Genomic DNA, 23,598 nt, shown 5'->3' with positions numbered 1-23,598 from the left:
TTTTGGCAGCAACACCGCATTCATCAGTGTGTGCTTGCAGAGGGTAGTACCTTTAACCCTTAGTACTCAGTAACTGGTGCGTATGTGCTACTTAGGAAGACATGTTTGGCTGCGGGTTAATGTGTGTGGGGGGGGAAACTCAGAGGGTAGAAGGGGAAGCCTCCTCTTAATACCAGCAACTCCCCTTTGTTCAGATACTTCCACGGGCATTGTTAGAGTACTAATAAAAAAAACAGTTTCAACGGGAAAAAAGAAAAAAAAGGCATCACTTGTCACTGATACAGAGAGGAGTTACCACATAGAGCACCGAAAAGTGTATGTTTGACGCAATGATTATTCTCATTTATTAAGTGCTACGGTGATCTATTGGGCAGGAATGAAGTTAATGAAAATAAAAGTGTAGATGCGTGTATTGTCAGTCTTCTTGCCTACTGGGTTTACGCAGTGGCACTTACGAACCACAGAGAATGTGCGTGGGGACATTCTACCTGTGCCAGCTACCAGTGATTATCTGTGTTTACCTATGAGGAGTGAACAAAGAGAGGGTCTCCTGTCAACATGAGGAGAAGAGCTCCCCTTTCAGTATTTGGGTAGATAAATGAGAGGGTAATTTCCAAAATGAAAAGGGGAGATGAGGGGGAGCTACGTATGTTTGTTTGTGACTTTGTGGAGGGCTCTTTAACTTCCGATTAATTTGGTATCCTCCCTCACACCATCTAAGCTATGTTACTGCGATTACCACACTCCATCTGCATCCGAGTGCAGTGTCATACTGCAATTTCTGTGCCAGTGCTCTTCAAAAGCCCATGGTCAAAATGGCGTCATCAGCTCGTATTTGTGCGTGGGTTCTAAGAGATATATACCGGTTGTCAATGCTACGCAACCTCCTCAAAATCTCCATAGTGCTACGGATTACAAACCTTAGCTCCATTAGTCTGCATGACTATCTGTGCATTACTGAAACAAGATACCCTGACTCTTGGAATTTGAATCTTGGGTCGAATCTCTGTTAATATTAATTAGTGTCCTTAATTATATTAATGATTATTTAGGCTTTTTGTCACACCAAAAGCACAGAACCTGTAGCAGAAGTTCTCTCATTATAGTAATTTCTTTTATAAAGGGCACTTACATTGCTCGGAGAAGGGTGGCCTACACCATTGTCTTTGTTGTTTGTCGCCCTCCTTGCGACAAGTTCCGATTTCTCAAGGCAGCTCTATGCACTACTGAGATCCCATTGGGCTACTGATAATGAAACGTATTCCGGATTTTCATTATTCTCTATTAATCAGGCGTGCAATCAATAATATCTGTGATTATATTTCTTGCCAAAAAGGAAAAAAGGCACCGGGAAATTCAAATGTTGAGAATATAACAGCCACATATTCATGTAGGGATCGCTGTGGATCGCTGTGGATCGCTATATGCTGTTAAGATACACTTTTACTCGACAGTTCTACGTTGATGCAATGACCAACTAGTTAGCTATTTCCCAATATAGGATTATGACAATACACAGAACTCAACAATACGTCACACTAAATGAAAACTCATAATATCTATTAACTGATATGTGTGATCCCTGTTGGAAACTGATATATCTTAACAGAAAGAAAGGCAGTACTCCTATTTCTTGCTAATTTGGAGATACAATATATTGTAGATAAGGTTGTTTAATGACCCTCAGGTCTTTGCTTTTCTTTTTAGTTGTGTGAGTGGAATCCTATTGTAAAAGTCACCTAGCATCCAAATCAACTGCCTACCGTTATGAGTCCTGTCCCGCTGGCCAGTAGGGCAATAAAAAAAAAGAATTATAATTGTGCTGATTCCTGTATTTCATTTTTTTCTTGGCATTTTCTTCTATGAATGTTTCTGTGTCCTACTATTATTTAAACCTAATTTAATTTTTCTTGAAGAGATTATACAATTAATCATTGTGCAAAAAGCTCCTTGAGTCATGGGGGTCGCTCATACAATCTATTTTTAGACTGCACATAAAGATATTTCCCATGGGAAAATATGGCTAGTTTAGATACAGCGATCCCGGTTACTTTGAATTCCAATATTATTGATATTGCGGTGCACTACAATGGAGACAAGATAACAGGAAAAAGGAAAAAATAACCATGCCAATACTATGGTACGTAAACATGTGAAAATGTGTCGAAAGCCATACCTTGAATCTCCATAATACAGTTTGAGCTAACCAGCCTGGAGTCATCTGTACTGAGTTTATCACTATGTATCTGGAACACTCGGCTTTTGTGGTGCAATATCCTATATTGAGTGGTTTAATTGTATACTGATTATGGGGATTTAAATCGGCTCTCCAATATGCACCTTTTCTTTCTACAAGCAGTCATTTGGTGTTTATTCATCCCAATAAAGTTTCGGTTAATATTTTTACTTATGTTTCTATATCATGTATATTTCGCTTAAACCTTAAAGCTGACGTCAAGCCTTGTGATTATTTTTTCGGGAAAGTGCTTAACATATCAGGATATCCACCGATTGATACAGTACTTGGAACTTTAGTAAATAAATTTATTTTCGAGTAGTTTAGGGACTTATACTTTGTTATGGACTAATGCTACTTGAAATTTATTGCTCATAAATCGTCAATACAAGTAATAGCAATATTCCTGTTCGCTAAGTCCTTCCATTTTCATTTATCGATATCTAAGATACTATGTTTTCACATGGCACAATACAAATTTCAAAGATTAATTAGCACCGATTTTCTTGAAATTTAGTAAACAGTATACGCTCCCTATGAAACTAGCTATATTTGCTAGCAACTAATATTTTTTATTAATGCTGGCTGGACTTTTTGTTTCAACAGTATAGTGCATATAGTTGAGTTAACTTGTTTTTTTGCTTGATAGTTAATATTAAACAGTTAGCGCCAAAAGCATGCGGGTGAAATGTTCTTCTGCGCCAATTCTTCTAGCATTGCCTAGTATATTTTAAACTAATATAAAAATACGAAGAATGCGATTATATCAGCTTGAGCCCTTATTCGCTACTCAAGTTCTCTAGAAGTCCTCGCCCCTCACAACGCAACACGCAGATCAGTTAATGAGAAAATTTAGTGCCGTGCTCTAGCAGTATCCTCAAGAGCGAGTAGACGTGCGCCTTCCCATTGTGAGCGTTGTTATCTCTGTGCCTTCCCTTCCATAGTTGGCTTATCTTCACCAGCTCTATCTAACGGAAAAACTAAATGGGATTTGACATATTTGAATCTCGAGTATCTTGTAACCTGTACGGCAAATTCATACAAGAGTTACTCAAGGTCCTCGCTTATTATTGCAAGGGAGGTTTTTCCGGTTGTACTCCCCTCACACTCACAATAAGCAATATTGTAAATTATTGACCTCCCTAAAACGGTTTACTAGTGCAGCCCCTCAGAGCAACCCCCACATGCCGTTTGAGAGATGACTTCCAGCCCCGAAAAAATCTCTCCGACGAAGCTAAAAATAGATTTTATACACAGCTCTAATTATGTACGGTGCCTTCACGTTTATCTTTCGTCAGAAGTAGTGCCTCTAGAAATAGGTGTGGGGAAAAGATGAGCTGGAATGTCGCCAGAGAAGGTGCCGTTCATTCTCGAGCCTGTAGAGTGGGTTACATCCATTTGACGAGAAGCCAGGCAGGAAAGTGGAATTTTTGGAAATCTGTTGAGTGGGGGGAATTAAAACACGTAGTAACCCAAGAGTGGGCAAGCCACCCGCACCAGTCACCAATTGTATTACTATGTTTCGTTACTGCGCAGCATCTGTGGCCCCTCGTCATCTTTATAATTGGTTGCCCATTTTTCTCCTGTAAAAGTTGAGGATAACAGAGTAAATTACTGAAGAAGGTTTAACTTTGAAAATGTTCCATTGTACTTCGCAGTTCTACGGGCATTATAATACCCCACTATCAAATATATCTGTAAAGGTGTAAATTAGTGTGGATCATTGTTCTCCACTTACAGTTGAAGTGCATGTATCTGTAAATTATTCCGAAAAAATGACGTATTTCTCTACTTTGTGGCGAAATAGTGAAAGCAGGCCCATTATATCTAAATATTTGCTATCAACACCAAGCAAGTGAAATAGTGTCTCCTACATGGATTTCGACGGTTAGATGACTAGGTGTTAAAATTTTTTAGATAAGTTGTCATGTGTTCTGTTGGTCAAGTGGGTTATATCAACAAAATAAGCAATCTGCCTGGTTATCCAAGGTCTATAATATGTCGACTAATGATGTGTCAAAATAACATTTCGCTATCCTTAGATTTCTTGTAATGTCAGTAGCACCGATACTTTAAAAATTTTTAACCCTCACTTCCTAAATAGTTCCGATTATTTTTAGTTAACATTCAATGAACTAAGAAAATATCTAAAAATAGATGGACAGTAGTAAATATCAGGATTATATTTTCATCTCCCAAGAGGCAGATTAATAATTTTGGTTTTGTGGTATCATACTGGTTTTGGGCTGATATCTTGGAAAACGTTTATGATATAATACTTATCGTTTTGGTCATTACGTTTGAACAACAATCAAGAATTTCTTTTTATACAACAGAACCGAGAAGTATATTCTGTAATTTTAAATTCCAATCATTGCGATTCTTTTTGATATATAATAAAATATATCAAGCCCAACACTGGCTAAGCTATTGACATCACCCTATGATGGCGTGATACTACTTCTCAATTTCGTACCTAGCTTTATAATTTTGCAAAAATCGGAAAAATATAGAATTCGTTCTACTGGATCTTCTAAATAATTAATACATAAGATTAAGATTACATGATATCTCCAGGTCAACTCAATTACGACACTATTTAGGTTTTCGAATACTTTTGAGAATAAAACACCATAGTAAGACCCAAGCATAAAACTAACAATTCAGTGTTAGACTTCAGAATATACAACGGAAATCATATCTGAAAGACAATATAACGGATTTGTCTCTCAGCAAGGTATTCAAATAGTGGACTTTATACATGACACCCATTTGTGTGTTTTAACATTTGTTGATAAGAACCTAGTCCTAAAAAGAACCTATTGTTAATAACAATTTTATTTCGCTCATCTATAGGGTGTTATATCACGGATTACCAAAGTTGAATTTACAACTCCTAATACTTTTTAAAAAGGACGGATCAAAGATTAACATTTGTACTGGAGAAGCCCACATAATGCAAACTTAAATGCCGAACTTTAACGACTCGAGCTATGGTTACCTAAAATCCAATAATTATGGGAAAGACCTTAATAATAATTTATGGAAATTAAGCGGGATACTTAACTCTACAATTTTTGAGACAATCAATAGTACAAATCAACTATTGCATGATAAAGCATACTCATGCGTTGCTAACCTCTTCTCTGGAGGAATTGTATCTTCAGCTGATAATGATCTAAACTCTGGAGCTCTGAATTATACCGCTAAATCACCTCTGGTTTTTATCCATTGTTCTAATAATACAAATGATAAAAATTCTGTGATTCTTGAAAATATCATGCAAAATGCTGTTCGAAATATAAGTGATTTAATGACTTATGAAGGATTAGGTAGTGGTACTGTACTTGCGAAAACAGACAAATTTTATCTCGGTATGTTATTGATATGCTTTGGCCAAATTTCAATTTGCATAGCATATTGGATGCTCTTTACAGTCGTCGTATTACTACCGGCTGATGATCACAACAGACAAAATAAACTCGTTCTTATATTCGTTCTTTTTTCGGCAATAACTGAAGCAATTATATTAAATAGGACGGTCATTAATGTCATCCAACCCCAATACTACAACAACTATCAAAGATCTGAAGAGTACGAGAGTATCATCATAAACTCGAATCTAGTAAAGAGCTGTGATTTGATATATAGTGTATTCACACACTTTAATTGGCTGCTCATTATAATATACATGTATCCAACCGTTTCTTTGAAGTGGGTTGAACATGTTAAGAAGCTTCCCAATGGTGTCAGGCACTTCAAACACTATCATATTTGCCTAGCTATCATCCTAATGTTGATTGATGATATTTTGTTTTGTCTTCTACTGTGGACCAACACTAAACCCTCAATTCATGTTGCATTCAAATCATTTGAAATTATAATTTACACAATCTTTTGTTTATTGCTAGTGTATTTTGTTTGGTCAAATTTTGCATTCGTTCTTAGACCTAAGGTACAGAAGGGCGGTTGCGATATCGACACTTCTGAAACTTCATCTAAATTTACCACCACAAATGAAACTTGTGATAATTGCGAGAAGGCTAGTTACTCTTTTGCTAATAAGTCTCAAAATATATTCGTTGTAGTAATGAAAAAAGGTCTAAGGCTAGTATTTTATCTTTTCAATGGTTTTTTCAACTACTTTAAATGGTCTTACTATCATTTGAAAGTATTATGGAAGGACTACCAAGATATTTTGCCGCTATTAGCTTACAATATCGTATTATTTGGTCTATCCTACTGGGCCACAATTTTTTTTACAATGGGCGAATACTATCATAGAAGATGGGCTTACAACATTGTTTATTTTTTGAGGGCTTTGATTACTGTTAATGTATGGGCTTTAATTGGAGTGCTGGAAAAGAAGAAAATTATTGCTTCGCGAAAAACTGTTCTGGGAAGGCAGATAAGAACAAACTCATTTAATGAAAATAGAGATATTACTACTTTAGGAGATCATTTCATCTCTAGAGAAGATAATAATATTAACTCTGGTGGCCTGATCTCTGATTTTTACATTGACAAGGCATCACCTCGTGTGAGCCCTCAAAGAAATTCAGGTGAAATTTATGAGAGCTCCTCTGCTAACAAAATCACACCACATTTGAATACGGCGAAGTATTTGTTGAGAGCGTACCCAGGTGCCCGAAGGAAAAAGAAGCTCTAGAATATCGGTATCCAGCTACTTTGAGTGTTATCACTACTTTTGGTACTGATTTTTTCAGAAGTAACTTTTACGATAATGTTCACGAAAAAATCCTATTATTGAGGAATGAATCGGAAACAACAGTGACTATCTTAATTAGTTTCACAAACCAATACCCCCCCCCTCAATGTTTCACTATTCATTATTATTTATGAAACTTCTAATAGAATAATTCCTATCTACTTTTTGGGGGTGCTCAAGACTAGATTTCAATTGGTAGACGCAAACACTTCTTTAGCGTATTTTGAAGAATTTAGTTTAGCGTGTAAGCTTTTTCACTAAAATACTATTCTATTTTTATGAATCATCGGCGACAACGAAAGTTTTGTAAATAATATAAATGATGCTTGAATTTTTACATAATTATTCTCTCAATTTCGTCAAAAGAGTGAAATAGTGTTACCTCATTAATGCTCTAAAATCTTTAAATAAACAACGATTAAATTATAAATAATCTCTCTCCGGACTCTTTAGTCTTTCAGACCAATCTTACATATTCAGTGGCGTAATTCTTTGTTGTAGGTTAAAGGACAAGTTTATGATGTTTTGCAATCTTGCATTTTCAGCTTTCAGATCAGAGTTTTCATTTTCAAGAAATTTGATATACTCTGTAGCTTTGTGCAAGATTGATGCTTTATTAAGTTTTCTAGCTGGTTCCATACCATTTAATTGCCGATGATCTGCTTCTGTCAAAGGTATATTGCATAGCTTTTTATAGGTATAACGGATTGTTGGAACAGTATTTTTAAGTTCAGCTAACCTCTCATTAATGTTTGTTCTGTATTTCTTTTCAACAATACTATGGAGTGCTCTCTTACTACCTTTTGGCGTCTGAGTTTTTGTATTTTTTTTACAGTATTTGTCATTTCTTACATCGAGAACATGCATATTAGCACCCATCAAACCATTCTTATTTTTACCCATAGTTCTTGAAACACAAAATGGTATGTGCTGATTCTTATCAATAACGCTTTCCTTTGTTGAAACACATTGTGTCGATGTGTTTTTACCTCTCTTTTCATCAGTGATAGTTAGAACATTTTCTGAAATTAGAGAATCAAAAGCCTTTTCCATACGACTTTCAATATCTGCAGGCTCTGTAAAGCTAGGAAATGGTTGCTCATCAATGAAACTGTGTTTCTCATTCATAAACTGGGACGACGTCTGCATTGAACTCGTTGCGGATTCGAAATGCTTTGGCTCAGATCCAGTAGTGCATGTATTACCAAATGACGAGACAGACTGCTGAGATTCACCATCCGATTTACAATCAATCCAATCTTCATTTAAACTGCACGGTACTGAATGATCGATATGAACATCACCTTGATTTCTCCAATTCTGCTCACTATCTCCATTTCCAGACCGAAGTTCATCAGATTGGTCTGGAAACAACGGAATGACCATGTTCATTTGATTGACAGCCTCCTGACTACTAAATAGTTGTATATTATCAAAATTCTCTTGGGTAGAAAGAATAGATTTTATTTGTTTATGGAACTTCATGATGCTTGGATTCCAGATGTAACTTTCAGTTAATGTCTTTTGTTCAGTAATTGAACCATATAAACAACGTATAAGATAAAAATTTCCTTTTCAAATGTCTGTACTAGGGTCAACTTCTTGACCTTTGACTGATTTATTTGTATTATTATGCCGACGATGAAATGCTTGATACACAATGTTCTTTTATTATCTGTTGCAAAAAAGAATAAAACAAAAAAAAGCGAATTTTGGTACCAAATTCAATACTATCTGTTTAACAATAGTTTTTTTTTTTTTTTAACGAGGAGAATATAGCCTTAACTGTTATTATAGAAAAAGAGATGGAAATCTACTAGCTATGCCGATCTTCAGAAATTCACGAAATATATATGGCAATCAAATAGTCAGATATTATTCATATAGTGAAATTTCAGTTGGTATTCTATGACCAACTAATAATAAAATCAAAAATAAAATACAGTCAGTAGATTAAAATCAAAATGAATTATAACTAGGAAACAAGTAAAATTTGCAAATCCTGGTCTACTAAAAAAATGGAGCGGGCTCTCTTTGAAATTGTAATAAATTAGTTTTAGACTTTGTAATCCATAACTCTCCGATATTTCGATAACTAGAACCCTTACCAACTCACAGAAAATCAAAGTACCTCTAAGCTCTCCTCTTATTGAATAACCGAAGATACAAGTACAACAAACTATGCGAGCCCTCTACTTTAAGTAGGCACCCTAGAAAGAGTATGTTAGTTCACAAGGATTCATGGAGCCAAAATGGAGTTACACCGGCTATCCGACCCTTGATATGAGTAACAATAAGTAATTCGCATCATGGATCATCAGTATTATCGAAAGCGATTGTTTACTAATCGTTTTGGTAATTAACAGTTGAATTAAATCTTTCTACCGGAATAGAAAAGAAAAAGATTCAAGCAGTTAGAAAATCTATGTTTCTTTTAGTCATTAATGGAATTTCTTTTTTCTTGGTGTGCATATACCCTCTTAACCAGGGTGTCTTCCCAATAAAGAAGATAACCCTAGGTACACCACATTTCTTGTGTGTAAAGTAATATTAAAATCTGAGTATATTCTAGTCCCACAGTTCTGTAACAAATAATCCTACAACTGTAGAAACGAGATATTACAACATAGCAATATAAGAGGTGACAAGGAAGCTCAAATACGATACAAGGCACAAAAGTCTTGTACAATTCAGCTAATTACCACAGACATACAATATTGATATGTTAATATCTTCCTATTAAGAAGATTTGATCCTGTTGACTAATAAAGGTAATAGAGCCTATTAAGCAGAAATAGCCCGGAAAAAAAGCTTCGGGACTACAAGAAAAAGGATTAAGAACTCTTTTAGGGTATTTTTCCGCAAGAAGTTATCTTTTTCTTTTTAGAATAATTTCTATTTGTGGAAGTCCATCCGTTGATAAGCGTTACATCTTAATCGATTAGTAAATCAACGCATAAAAAATAGAAAAATAAAACCATACTGTGTCGACAATGTAGCCAGAGCATAATGGTCTTCCGGTCTCCCCTATGTAGTGGATAATGAGGTAAAGACCCGTCTCTGTTAAGTCCATCTCTACTAGTTAGCTGTATATTATGAGTTACACTTTTTTCTTATCTGTCCTATTGTTACTCTGGAGGACATTGGCATAAACTCTGCAGATTGCCCACTGGCAAAACTTTCATAAAATATAATAAAAGTTTGGTAGCATAGTTCTTTTCTTGAAATCCCTGACAAACGAAATACAAAAAGGCCAGACAAATGCTGCGCAATCAGCAAAAGTCTACCAATACAAAATTCAATCAATGCGGGAAATAGCATAGTTCAAATGATTTTAGAATATTCTGTGACTGAATCCATACATCTGTTTATAGTAACAAGTAGACACAGCAAGGGGTTGAGAAATAATTGTGCTCGGTTTTAGTGTACCCAATCACCTAATACTACATTTAGAAGAGTGGGATAATCAAAGATCTTTCCCTCATATCGAAAAACCACCTAATTAATAATTAGCAGTCATGCTATGTATTCCTCAGGATAGGTAAATGAAAGTTCTGTAAAATTGCGTTCATAATAGAAGATACCACCTGCTTACTACATCTGTATCAATTGTATACACAATACTAGTACAGGGTTTTTTTTCTTCGAGGAGTAACGGCTACATTAAAAAAACTCCCATTGAATGAGTAGTATGGAGAAATTCACCCGAAGGCAGGCTAGCTAGAGTTTTCAATCCTGCTATTCAAGTAAAGCAATAAAATATCTTCCACATGACCATGAGGGAATTTTTCAACGGGTAAGGCCCTATTAAAACTATAATGTGACATAGGCTGGCCCAGTTATTGAAGCTAGCTGCAGGCCATTATCACTACGGCAAGTTCTCATATTCTCATGACACCAGAGATCAGCCCGAACCGACCCATAATATAACATCTATTCAAAGCAAACAGGACAGCAAGAGCATCAAGTAGCAACTAATAGCGTGATCAACTCTTAAATGTTTAAAATGGGAATATTTCAAAAGCATGAATTTCCGGCCATTAAAGCAACGTAGCCAAAATCGTATGATTTTTTTTTCTTGAAATATTTTGTCTTAATTTCAGACTTTCAACCTGTAGCACAGTATACTTTATTGCAACTGGGACAATTAGTTTCCATATATCAAATTAATCTATACTCTACACTAGGAATAATACTTTTTGTGCTACCAACGGTGTTATAGTTCGAATGTGTTTGTAATGTATACATTATGAATATATTAATCTACTCAGACAATTTTCACAGTTCCTGTTTTACGAATAAAATATTGTAGAGTGACAACTCTTTCTTTTTTATTTGACATACTCATCATCAAACAAAGCAGTTTTCTACAAGCTTGCGGAGGTTTAGTAAGCTACCAAAGCCACGGTGCAGTCATGCTCGAGAAAAGTGAATGCTGATTTAAAAATTTCCCGGGATGAATCCGTTGCATTTGAAAATTGCACGTAAAATCAATTTCTCACCCTTATAGATCAATGAGTTCCCGACTTTCCAAACGTCCATACCGATCCTGAAAAGAACCTTGCTTTTGCTGCATGAATTATTTCCTGTAAAAATTTCTGTATGCTATATTGACATTTGCTCCATGACCTGCTCCAAGACCGCGCAGAATATGCTATATCATGAGCTTCCGGTTGTATTCATTCTTCTCTCAACCCTTTTTCTTTTTCTTCTCAAAGATTTTCTTCTCCGTTGATTTACCAAAAACAAATGCTGGAATTAATAAGCAAATATACATCAAACAATAAATAGGAAGTAAGCCAAACCACTTAGTATGAAGTAACCCCTCTCCAAAATCTCGGTCTTATACTCATTAAAAATATAACAATACTTCTACTTTACAAAATACGAGATAGTAAAACATATTTTGATAGTCGGCACTAATTCATCCCAGTATATTTTCATGCAAAGTAACCAACATGATAAGATAGCTGGCTAACAGTGCCTAGATATGTTACATGGCTATTCGATAAAATCAAGAAGTACTTAATAGTTACTAGCTCAGTTTAACTAAAATTACACAGTGACTTTCCTCTCGGGATAAATGCTATCGCTTAGAAAAATACGTAGCAAAGTAACTACACGAATCCATGTACAAATAGGAATAATATAGTAGAATTAGTGCATATCTCATTTCTTGCACCGGGGCAGCAACGCAATCCCCGTTCATAACCGGTTAGATTTCACATGAAATAGAAATTAAGAACTAAAGTTGGATATATTTCAAGATATTTTTGATTACTAAGAAATAATTTTATTTATTCTCTGTTTCAACCGATCATCTTAACCTGGCCAATCTTTAGTGCAGTTTATATTGTTCGAAGCTATACTTACTAGGCGCTTATATTCTACAGTTCTTAAGCAAACTGGAATGGATAAACACATTTATGAAATTAGCAAATAAATTGTACAAAAGTAATATCATAAAAAATATCAAGCGCATTACAACCATATGCCAATGATGTATAATAGCTTACGATCTACACCACTGAGTGACATACAATATATGTGCGTTGCAAAAATATAGAAACTATATCTAAGTAAATGATGCAGACTGGTTATATGTAGTTCTAAAAGTTTTAGTTAACAACATATATGAAATCATAAGTGGATTTGTCATTATTATTTTGAGGGATTATAAACATATTGCTGTAGCAACTTGTTTCCAGTTTTTCTAGTGCTGGTTTCAGTTTGTAATGCCTTTGCTTTTGAGGCCAAAACTCTCTGTTTACCAACATCTCTTTTCAGTCTGTCTCTTGAATGCTTGTCACCAATAATATTAGGAATAATACCAGAACTTGGTTTCTGGTTCACATTACGTGGCTTTAATACCCTTGAAGGTTTTAAAATTTCAGTCTTAGGTTTCTTTATTTCATATGAGCTTATTGAGAGATCAAATTTATGAGGGTTGGCTCGTCTTACATTTTCTAATTTCAGTGAAGGGATTGAATTTTCTGTTTTGATATTTCTCAAACCTGATACCAAATTTGTGGAATTGTCAACATCATTATTATCTGAGAGGTCAATAAGCTCTGATATATCTTCATGTTCCTCACTAGTATTTCCGATTTCATCTCTTTGACTAGTCACCTCAAATGAATTAAAGCCATCAGATGTGCTTTTACTTTGACTGCTTGCAATTGACAAGGAAAATTCGGTCGGAGTATTTTGCGCTTCCACTTGAGTCGGTAATTCGGATTCAGGCAAATCTGTTTCACTTTCGTTATCTGATATAATTATTTTTTCTGTGGCTTGTTCGATCGAGTTCAAGTTACATCCATTTAGCCCTGCAGTTCTGCTATTTGACTCTTGATTAGATGTGAAAAATTTACTAGTTACTTTATTATTGCAATCACTCTTCCTACCCAATTTTCTGTTAGATATTAATTGTGTGTATTTCTTTTCAACAAAATCCTCATAAACTGGTTGTTTATTTGAGCTTGTACCTTGCCCTTTAATTTCTGGAACACTACTGAAAAAAGTGTCAATAGAAAGCACCTTCCTAGACTTTTGTTCGTTACTCGGATCATAAGTGATGCTCATATCGGACTTGGATTGTAATTGTAGTTTATGCTCCCTATTAACAAGCCTCTTAGTGAAGTCATATGGATTGAGGTCACCCCTAGCCAGGTAACCATGGATTTCGTGGTCTATTTCATCATTTAAACAATATCTCTTAGTACCATCCAACCTACATATTGCCTTGCCAATGCAGCTGTGAAGTATTTTATCAGACTGAAGTCCCATTGGTATCTCAGTCAAAGATACAATTTGTTTGCTCAATGGACAGAACACTCTTTGAAACTGAAAAGAATAATCAGCATATCGATATTCATCATAGAAATTCTCAGGTACAGAAAATTTCCCTTCTGTTTGCAATGACATCAGAATTCTATCCATATTTCGATGTGTCATAACCAATTTTATAGCTTTAATAAGACCAATCCTGGGAATACCATTGGTATAATCACAACCTGAAAGACATACCATCATTCTTATTTCTTCATTAGATAGTTGTCCAATGGGGAATTTGGATGTCAATTGGCCAAAACTGTCTCTACAAATTTCAATACACTCACCAAAATCGTTTAACTTGGTAACCAACCGTCGACATCCAAAAACCAATAGATCTGAGTCTTCTGCAATTATTCCTTGAATCAATCCTTTTTTCTCTAAATATACCATCTGTGGATCAGCTTCAAATGGGGCGACAATATATTTTATACCATTGTTTTTACAATAATCTATCACACATTTGACCATTTCTGGCGTTACATCAACACATTTCTGAAAGTAATCCATTGCATTTCGCTTGTTCCCAGACTGCCATAAGCGCATAGCTATTTCTCTATTCTCCTGCCTCTTCTCTCGTCTCTTTTTGTTCGTTTCCTGCTTCACATTTATAGAATCACCATCAAATACCAAATATGGTGTTACGCCAAATGATTTTAACATATTAAATCTCTTTATGAAAAACTTCAAGTATTTCTCTGTCGGCAGCCCCATAGCCAATTCGTAGGCACATGAGCACGAAGCGCGATGCAACCATGCGTATCCATCAATACCCAATGTCTGCCCTTCATACCTCCTCAACGAAACGGGGTTCTGTATAGGTTTCAATTGTGGGAGTAATCCTTGAATACCCATTTTATACTAGTTTAATGACCTCTAGAACTGATGTCAGTTGTCCCCTTCAATAGTCTGCTAATGGTTGATATTCCCACGAATATTATTATGAGCTGACAACTGCAATTCCGAATAAGCTTAGTACTATCTGAAAGTGAAAGTAAGACACAATTGTTGTTATGGCTGGTGCTAAAATGCTAATAATTCAATAGTAGAAACGGACGGGATACAGAAAGCGTGTATCATTATATGTATTATTATTATTATTTTTTTTTTTTTTCAAAACGCGAAACTTAAAAGTTGTGCAATGTCAACTCATCGCAAGCAAAATATAACAATGAGCAATTGTTGATCAGGTAATGGTCAGCCAAAATTAAGTGCAGTAGTCTGATTCAGCTGGATGTTATACATTTACCCAGGCTTAATTTGTTAATATAACAGACAAATGCAAAAAATATATCGGCGACCATTAACAATATCAAACATAACCGACAAACTAATGTTCAAAATCTTATTGTGAGCATAAATGAAATTGTAGTACATTTACCTGCAGAATATATAAAAGAGCTATATAACATATCTACTAGTCATAACTTGGCCTTTGGATCTTTAAATAGAAGGTCAGGGTATAATTCATGTGCAAAATGAGTTCCTATGTGCCACATCGCTCCGTCAACAATTTGAATTGTACCGCTGACATATGAAGCTGCTGGAGAGAATAAGTATACTGTTGCCTGGGCAATATCTTCGGTTGTTCCTAACCTTTGCAATGGAATTTTACTAGTAGTTTTCTTCTTACTGGCGTCACCAATTAGTCTATCGAAACCTTCTGTACCTTGGATTGCCCCTGGTGCTATACAATTTGATCTCACACCAAATGGACCCATTTCTACTGCTAAAGCATTAGAGAGAGCATCAATACCCGCCTTCGCTGCTCCTACGTGCGATTGGAATGGTACCCCGTAATAATGGAACGTTGCGGATACGAATAAAATCGAACCTCTACTTTTGATAAGTTCTGGCATAGTAGCCTTTGCAGTATTAAAACTTCCTAACAAATCGATACTAACAACAGATTTGAATGCATTTGCCGACAAGTGATTAAAATCGCATATGAAGTTTCCGGCTGCCCCTGCAATAACATAATCAATCCTCCCATACCTGTCAACTGTCCTCTTTACTGCACTTTCTAACTGTTTAACCTCTCTTACATCAACTTTGGAAATAGGCAATACAGCATCAGGGTTGTCAACCAAACTAGATATCTCTTTGGCAACTCTCTCTGTTTTCTCGTGATCACGGCCAATGATGGCTACTTTACAGCCAAGCAAGACCAATGCTTCAACTTGTACTCGACAGATAGTCCCAGCACCGCCAGTCACAAATCCCACTTTCCCCTTGAATAAATCAGGCTTCCATGAACTTTTTTCAAGGAATGTCTTGTCTAGTGTGTTCACCATCTCAAATTCTCTTTTTTTGTTGAGCTAGTATAGGTTTCGCAAGTCTCCTCAAACTCCCAATTCATAATTTAAACTTATAACGAGCTTGCTGCCATTATATATATAGTCGTCAGTCTTCCAGTGTTATATATTGTATTGTCAATGTTGTTACTCCAATAGTCAACATAACCTCATCACTCCCTTTAAAGATTAACACAGTAAGACAAAAGTGATCTTCGGAGTTTATCTTCTCCCGAAGCTCTTACAACAGCCATTCATATTCCCTTTACGAAACTGATCTCTCAAATGGATGAGTATGTTAACTATACTTCTTGAATAATGAAATGCATATACAGAAGAGGCACCTCCCAACACTCACACAATCATGACCACCAATTTTGGTCTGGTTTATTTAGGCCCATACTTTCAATTATGGCATAAATTGCCATTCATTTTTATGTCTTACTTCAACTATATTTGCTAAGGTTGAGAGACAGTTAAAGAACAATTCCTCTTATCTGTACAACTCAGCTTAGTAGCATCTTATCGGTGTCTAGCTTAGCTCATCGCATAGCTGTGACACTATACATCTTATATACGTATGCAGTGCTATTTAAAAAACACGACTATCGCCCATCGCAGAAATGATTCGAGTAATTAGAATAATAAAACTAGTGTGCATTCTATTGTTTGGAATTGATATTGCAGTCAGAACGAGATACTACATCAAGGTTGATATCTGAATAGACGTGTGCATTATAATGAGCAGCTTCGATTTTCTAAATGAGCTTCCTAAAGAGCTTCAGAACAAAATAAGGAACATCACGAGGGCACTGCCGAGCTCATTGGAGGTGTTTCAGGAATTATACAATTATGGTCTGAGTCACAGTGATAATATAGAGAAAAAACGGAAGGTGACTAGCAATGGAGTTATCGATGAACAAAATATCATATTCTCTTTGAAAAACGTCTCTGTACTATCGCCAATTAGGAAGAAGTTGGACCTAGTTTTACATTTGTCGAGCATTGATCATAAACCACAATTATCCTTAGTCAAAAATGGTGTATCAGAGTTTTCAATTTCTAATTTAAAAGACAATGTGAAGATGGGTACATTTTTACCTGTACCTGAAAAGCCAAATTTGCTATATCTTTTCGTTCAATTAAAGAAGGTCAACGACAAGGACCAAGATCCAATTTTACTAACCATGAACAAAGAAAATGTATTAACTGAGTTTAAAAGTATGGGATTAATAGGGCAAGAAGTAGATGACTTCAACAAGTGCACTGAATATATCAGAAAGCAAGCTATTTTAACAGGATTCAAAATTGCCAATCCCTTCAACCCATCGGTAGAGCAGCCTGTACCATCATTCCATGTAGAGTGCCATAGGGGTACCAAGGAAGGTACTCTCTATTTTTTGCCAGAAATAATAATTTTTGGTTTTAAGAAACCTATTTTAGTATTCGAATCTTCAAACATTGAATCTATATCGTACTCTTCAATAACAAGATTGACTTTTAATGTTACTCTAATAAAAAAGGTTGACGATGGTTATGGTACAAAATTTGAATTCTCGATGATTGATCAAACTGAATACTCTAAAATTGATGACTACGTTAAATTGAAACAAGTTAAGGATGAATCGATGAGCGAAGAATTAAAGGCTAAAACTGCGAACAAAAACAAACAGCAGAACAATACATCCGATCAACCAAGCGCTTTACAAGAGGCAACTAAACAAATGGAGACAGAAGGCAACATTAACGAGATACCCTTTGACTCAGAAGATGATGAAGAAGCTGACGGAAATTTCGAGGACAATAGCGACTTGTCCGACGGAAGTGAGGTAGAAGAGGAAGACAACGAAGAGGAGAATGAAGAAGACGAAGAAGCTGATGGTGGAGACTATGCAGAAGAAGATTTTGAGGAGGATGAAATAATTCAAGAACAAGCAAATCCTGCTGTAAATCAACTTATATCTAAAACAACCCCGATAAATAAGAACAGTTCAAATGCTGGTTTATTCGATTTTCCTATTGAAACACCAAGCTTTGATATTCCTATAGAGCTTGAAGACAATGAAGACGACGAGGAAGGCTCTGGCGTTGAATATGACTAGTATTGCACATTATCAATTTAGCTAAGACAAATTACTTCGCAATATTTGCAAAAAATTTTACCATTAGACAGACCTTAATTTAGAATGTTAGAAATTATGAAAATGACAATTTTAATATGCAATGTAATAATACTATTTATAGATAATTAGTAACTAATAATCATACACCTAAGATAGCTTAATCTTCCAGTATATAATTACCCAACTTGTCCATTTTTAAGTTGCCAACTCCTGAGGACAAAGCTTCAATAATTCGTTCATTTTCTTCTTCCTCACTATCTCCATCACTATCTTCACCACTCTCTTCATCCTCTTCTGTATAATAATAGTCATAATCCGAATCACTTTCTTCCTCACTCCGATCTTCTGCTACATCAATATCATCATCGGAGTTGTATTCCGCATTTCTCATGCTCTCAACAGCTTCTTCTAGGTATCTATCACCGGGGTGTTTTTTACTGTATCCTGATGCTTGCATTAGTTCATCTAGATTATCAGTTCTCTTGACATCACGGTTGAAATCTGGGTATGCATATTTGTATCCTTCACCGAAACCGTCGGTATCCAACATACCAGCTTCAGGCTGTGGATCATACTTTAATTTCTTCTTGAAAAACCTTCTTATACAGTCAACATCTCTTTTGAAATAGAACTCAGCGTCCTTATGCTGTATGGAAATACATTGTGGGAAATCAATAACTACAAAGCCACAGTCCTTTTCATCTGTGACGGCTTCATCGTTTTTGATCATAATGTTGAACTCGTTGAAATCACAATGAATTAACCCGCTATTTGCCAGCTTGACAATGAACGTCATTAGGTCGCTGTACAGCTTTGGAATATTTTTATGTTCTCTTAGTCTTCTCATCGGATAACCATCGATTAAATCCATGACCACCACATGTCTAGAACAACCATACGCCTGTGGGACAATGAAGCCCTTAGCGTAAAGCATAGACATAAACTCAAATTCTTTACTAGCGGCCAACTTAGAGAGGTGCATCCAGTTTGTACCTTGCCTGCTGTTTCTCAGGTAGTCTCTGTTGTTTTTCACTGTATGAAACGAGGTTCTACCCAGTCTGTGTATTTTCATAACTTTTGCGGTACCGTTTCTATCACTCACCTGGTAGATATCGGACTCCTTACCGACACCGATGGTGTTACCCACACTGTACACCACTTCCTGATTAAGCAGCGTCCTCAGCGCCAGGTAGTCGATACCGTTGTAAGTCAGTCTGTAACCGTCATACTTCGCATTACGCACTTTCGAGATCAGCTTCAGTTTCGCCAGATCACTGATAGACCTGTTGGTACCGGATATGGAACGCATCTTCGAGATTTGGTGGATCAGCTGCGTAGGAACAATCTCGTGGTTCCGCGACCCTTGCTCAACGGCCTGCAGCACTTTGAAATCATCCGCGGTCAAGTACCGCATATGCGAGGTATCCAGCTTCATCTTGTGCGTATTGTTTCCGGCTCTTCTTCCTTGTCTTTTGTATACCTAACCAATACTACCTATTATATAGCTCATCGCAAATTTTTTTTTTTCTTCCCTCAGCGCAGGCAATAATTTTTCAGTCACATGATCTCATCCTAACACTGCCAACGTGAAAGGTTACGTAACACGGCCTCTCCCCAGATAGTTCCAAAGGTTGACGTATCTTCAGACGACCCTTTTCGTCCTTGTTGAGTGCAGACCCATGCAATTAATATTTCCCCTTACGGAACGCGCACAAAAGAGTATCAGTATTTTTAGCAGTTTTTTTGGTTTAAGAATCACAGGAATGTAAATCCTGTTTGACGTCGAAGAAACCGCAGAACAAACCGCAGAACAAACGAAGTATCGCAAACATGGCTGTACGAACGCTTGTACGAGGAACTGTTATGATATGTTTCAAGAGTTTAGTACGGACTTCGTACTGGACTGCCTCCTCCGCACGGTATTTTAACTCTCGCATGTGATTTACGACAAATCTGTTATCTAAGAGTGAAGATATCCAGGTTCCCACTGCGTATCAAGCTCTGATGAGCATGTACGCATTTGTGCTGGCCATTCTGTGTAAGAAAATTTTCCAATGTCACATAGCCATATAGGCAGCACAAATATATTAGGAGAGAACGGGAAGCAGCACACAGATAACCATGCACAAAAAACATATTTCTAAACAGAGTTTTGAGGAGAGACACATCTGATGACCAACGTCGCAATGTGGAATAATGCGCAGAAAGAGCATTTTGCTATCTGGGAGCATAGCTGAACAAAATGAAAAAAAATTAAAAATTGCGATATCGTTTCATTGTTTGGTGACAACTCGCAATGTTGAAAAAAAGTAATATTTATTTCCACAGAAAGGTGCGTAGAGTGTGGGGGGTTTGGACGATGAATGGGCCTGTAAGTGCAAAACCGAAAACAAAAAATGAGCCAAAGTGAACCTCGAGACGGGGATTGAGAATTGTATATAAATGGGATGGGGGGATTAGAGCACGCGTATTAGGAATTTGAAACGTATATGAGACAAATAATCAATTAGCCCTCGCCGATTACAAAACTAAACTAAAACTGAAAAATATAATACCAATCAAATGCTCTCGATAATATTGCTGTTGATGCAGCTAGTCGCTGCTGATATAGCTGTTGTGGGTCCGTCACTGGACCAATCCTTTGATGCTTCTGGAGGTACTGCAAAGATACCTATACAATGGCTGTTCACGCCCAACACGCCTTCGCAGGATGATTTCACGTCGCTGACATTTTCGCTTTGCTCGGGTCCCAACTACAAGATTGAGGCTTTCAAAGTGATTGGGAAGCTGTCGGACATAGGCACTACGGACTTCGAAGCTGAAGTGTCGCAGAGTGTCGGTGCCAACGGTTACTACTATGTACAGATATACGCTGCTACCACGGACGGTTACACGATACACTACTCCCCGAGGTTTAAACTGACTGGTATGACCGGCAGTAAACTGCCGGACACATTGCTAATAACTGCACCACCGACTCCTGAAACCCGTGTCACCACCGGTGACCTTGGTGCCACCATCGATTCAAAGAGTTTCGACATACCTTACGGGGAACAGAACGGAAAGGCTAAATTTGCGCCAATGCAAACGCAGCCCGGAACTAAGATTACTGCTACCACTTGGTCCAGAAGGTACGCCACCAGTGCAGTGTCTTTCTTTACTTCTCTAACTGCAACACCTGTGCAACACACCACTTTGACACCAGGCTGGTCTTACTACATCTCTTCCGACTATAACTATGCCCCTCCCGCGCCATTTCCTTCAGATAATGGTGGCTGGTACGACCCGAAGAAGAGACAGTCTTTCACCACAAGGAAACTTAACATGGACAAACTAAGGAAAAGAAGGCAAACAAGTTAATAGTATATTCACTCTACTTACTGATCTTTTCTTTTGCTGTCTTTGTTACAATTTTCAGCTTTCCACCAACTTTACGGCGTTTGCCAATTGTGACTCATACTGACTATGATTTATGATGTATTCTTTTATTTGATAATATTCTACCACACTATGCCATGCTTGTGATTTCACACTTTTACTTCTAATTCCAAGGGTTGTACTATTCCTAAAAACATGTTAAATTAAAAAATGAAAAAAATTTAAACATTCACTATGCATCACAACTGTATTCAAAGATAAGAGGTTTACGAGATAACAAAATACTTTATTAGTTGCTAAGCGTCTATATGCTAGTCTTCCAAAACCAACCTTACACAGAAACAGATCCAAAGTCTATATATGCCTCATGATACCTTTACCACGACGAAGATTGTGTGTTCCTTTTTGCAATTTTATCACTTGTCTAGTACTTACTTTTTTTAATGATTTATAACAGTTCTATTTATGTATTATTATATCGAACTGTAATTGAAATTATTATTTTTGTAACCATCAATGATCGTGATTTTAAAATGCTATGTTATCTTTTTTTTGTCTGTAAATTTAGTTAAATTATATTTTTGTATTATTTTACAGTATTATATGGTCGTCTGTACGTGTTACATCACTCTTCAGCGATGGCAGAAGAGTTTTCAGAATCTTGATCTTTCTTCTTTGATGGCTTTGGCATGTTTTTTCTGTGTCCAGTGAAGGATCTAGATCTCTGACCAGAGCCACTGAAGTTTTTGGATCTAGTGGCCTCTCTTTGCATGTCGTATTGTTTCTTAGTCAGAATATTCAGTCTCTTACCCTTGAAGGACAAAATCTCTCCACCTTCTTTGTCATCTTTGCTACCAGCAGAGTATTCATCTTCAAATTTCTTACATTCATCGTAGTTCTTGAATTCCACGAAAACGGTACCACGAAAGTTCTTCTTGTGATCTCTTCTCAATCTAACTTGGTTGACTTGAGCCAGTTTTCTGAAGAATTCTTCGATCTCAACTTGTAGATCCTTATCCTCCTTCTCTTCTTCACCTTCTTTCTTCTCCTGAGCTTGACCAGCCTCTTCGTCATGAGGGAAGTTCATAACAACAAGTGTCCTCTTGTTCTGTTCTAACTTGGCCTCTTTGAATTTCTCGTCGTTTCTGTTCCATACCAATGGCACACGTCTCTTTACATTTTCACCATTCTCTGAAACTTCTAGTATTTCACTTGTACGTAACACCTCAACAACCTTATCAACTGGTCTGAACTTCTTCATACGGTTGAAGGTAGCGATGGTAGTAATTGGAACCCATCCATCGTTCTTCTCAGCTGTAGTGCGCAAAAACTTGTCATATGGGAAGTTAGACTCAGAGAAGTAAAATTCAACTTGTTTCAAGCATTGCTTGGAGACCTCTTCTGTGAAATCAATGTTTCCATAGGAGTTGCGTCTAGCTTGGTTCTCAGCCATTTTTCTTTGTGTTATATCGTATTATTTACCGTTTTCCTTTCCTTCTCGAAGAAAAAAAAAGAAGTACCGCTTAATATCGTATGAAGGATACCTTGAATATTTACAAAGACGCTTAAGACATATACCAATTGTACGCCGCATTCCACAACAATCCCACCCATTGTATAGCTAGCTTGGATCAAAAATTGTCAGCTCATCGCGATGAGCTTTGCAATGAATTCAGCCAGAAAAAAAGTTTCAATTCGCTGTGCGAAAACGAAAATTTTTCAGAAATCGCGAGTGCGACTTACCACTGTCGTTTAACAATACAAGTCACATGTTTTGCTTAGAGGCAGTTTATTTGTCATATATATTATTCGACCCATTCATTCACAAAGATATATCTTCAGATGGTTGTTTCGGGTATGCAATATGTGTTGTATATAAGATACTGGCTCCGCGTAATTTCTTAATATTCCTTGATTCTTTAATGAAAGGCCAATTTAGGAAATTTCACCTTAATTTTCCTAGCCTTACCTTGACGTCATCTTAGCTTTGAAGTGTGTGTTGTTATA

General features: G+C 36.5%; 8 protein-coding genes across 8 annotated transcripts; 3 read left to right on the top strand and 5 right to left on the bottom strand.

The window, feature by feature from the left end:
• Positions 1-5,204: 5,204 nt before the first annotated feature.
• On the top strand, positions 5,205-6,905 carry DFG16 (Dfg16p; the record flags this gene model as incomplete). Its single annotated transcript, XM_447152.1, has 1 exon — positions 5,205-6,905. One exon carries the CDS (start codon positions 5,205-5,207, stop codon positions 6,903-6,905), a length of 1,701 nt encoding a protein of 566 aa, XP_447152.1.
• Positions 6,906-7,433: 528 nt separating this feature from the next.
• Positions 7,434-8,450, bottom strand: HMS1 (Hms1p; the record flags this gene model as incomplete). The annotated part of the gene is made up of 1 exon (XM_447151.1): positions 7,434-8,450. The coding sequence occupies one exon, from the start codon at positions 8,448-8,450 to the stop codon at positions 7,434-7,436; it is 1,017 nt and encodes a 338-aa protein (XP_447151.1).
• Positions 8,451-12,626: 4,176 nt separating this feature from the next.
• EXO1 (Rad2 family nuclease EXO1) lies at positions 12,627-14,651 on the bottom strand (the record flags this gene model as incomplete). The annotated part of the gene is made up of 1 exon (XM_447150.1): positions 12,627-14,651. The coding sequence occupies one exon, from the start codon at positions 14,649-14,651 to the stop codon at positions 12,627-12,629; it is 2,025 nt and encodes a 674-aa protein (XP_447150.1).
• A 566-nt stretch (positions 14,652-15,217) lies between these two features.
• On the bottom strand, positions 15,218-16,090 carry SPS19 (2,4-dienoyl-CoA reductase (NADPH); the record flags this gene model as incomplete). The annotated part of the gene is made up of 1 exon (XM_447149.1): positions 15,218-16,090. One exon carries the CDS (start codon positions 16,088-16,090, stop codon positions 15,218-15,220), a length of 873 nt encoding a protein of 290 aa, XP_447149.1.
• Positions 16,091-16,830: 740 nt separating this feature from the next.
• On the top strand, positions 16,831-18,192 carry RTT106 (Rtt106p; the record flags this gene model as incomplete). The annotated part of the gene is made up of 1 exon (XM_447148.1): positions 16,831-18,192. One exon carries the CDS (start codon positions 16,831-16,833, stop codon positions 18,190-18,192), a length of 1,362 nt encoding a protein of 453 aa, XP_447148.1.
• Positions 18,193-18,370: 178 nt separating this feature from the next.
• Positions 18,371-19,648, bottom strand: RIO2 (protein kinase RIO2; the record flags this gene model as incomplete). The annotated part of the gene is made up of 1 exon (XM_447147.1): positions 18,371-19,648. The coding sequence occupies one exon, from the start codon at positions 19,646-19,648 to the stop codon at positions 18,371-18,373; it is 1,278 nt and encodes a 425-aa protein (XP_447147.1).
• Positions 19,649-20,775: 1,127 nt separating this feature from the next.
• KNH1 (Knh1p) lies at positions 20,776-21,573 on the top strand (the record flags this gene model as incomplete). Its single annotated transcript, XM_447146.1, has 1 exon — positions 20,776-21,573. One exon carries the CDS (start codon positions 20,776-20,778, stop codon positions 21,571-21,573), a length of 798 nt encoding a protein of 265 aa, XP_447146.1.
• A 643-nt stretch (positions 21,574-22,216) lies between these two features.
• LHP1 (tRNA maturation protein LHP1) lies at positions 22,217-23,044 on the bottom strand (the record flags this gene model as incomplete). Its single annotated transcript, XM_447145.1, has 1 exon — positions 22,217-23,044. One exon carries the CDS (start codon positions 23,042-23,044, stop codon positions 22,217-22,219), a length of 828 nt encoding a protein of 275 aa, XP_447145.1.
• Positions 23,045-23,598: the final 554 nt, after the last annotated feature.

Source organism: Nakaseomyces glabratus, chromosome H (assembly GCF_010111755.1).
Source record: "Nakaseomyces glabratus chromosome H, complete sequence".
Classification (NCBI taxonomy): Eukaryota; Fungi; Ascomycota; class Saccharomycetes; order Saccharomycetales; family Saccharomycetaceae; genus Nakaseomyces; species Nakaseomyces glabratus.
The sequence above is the reverse complement of the archived record's forward strand: the minus strand, read 5'-3'. Positions and strand labels throughout refer to the sequence as shown.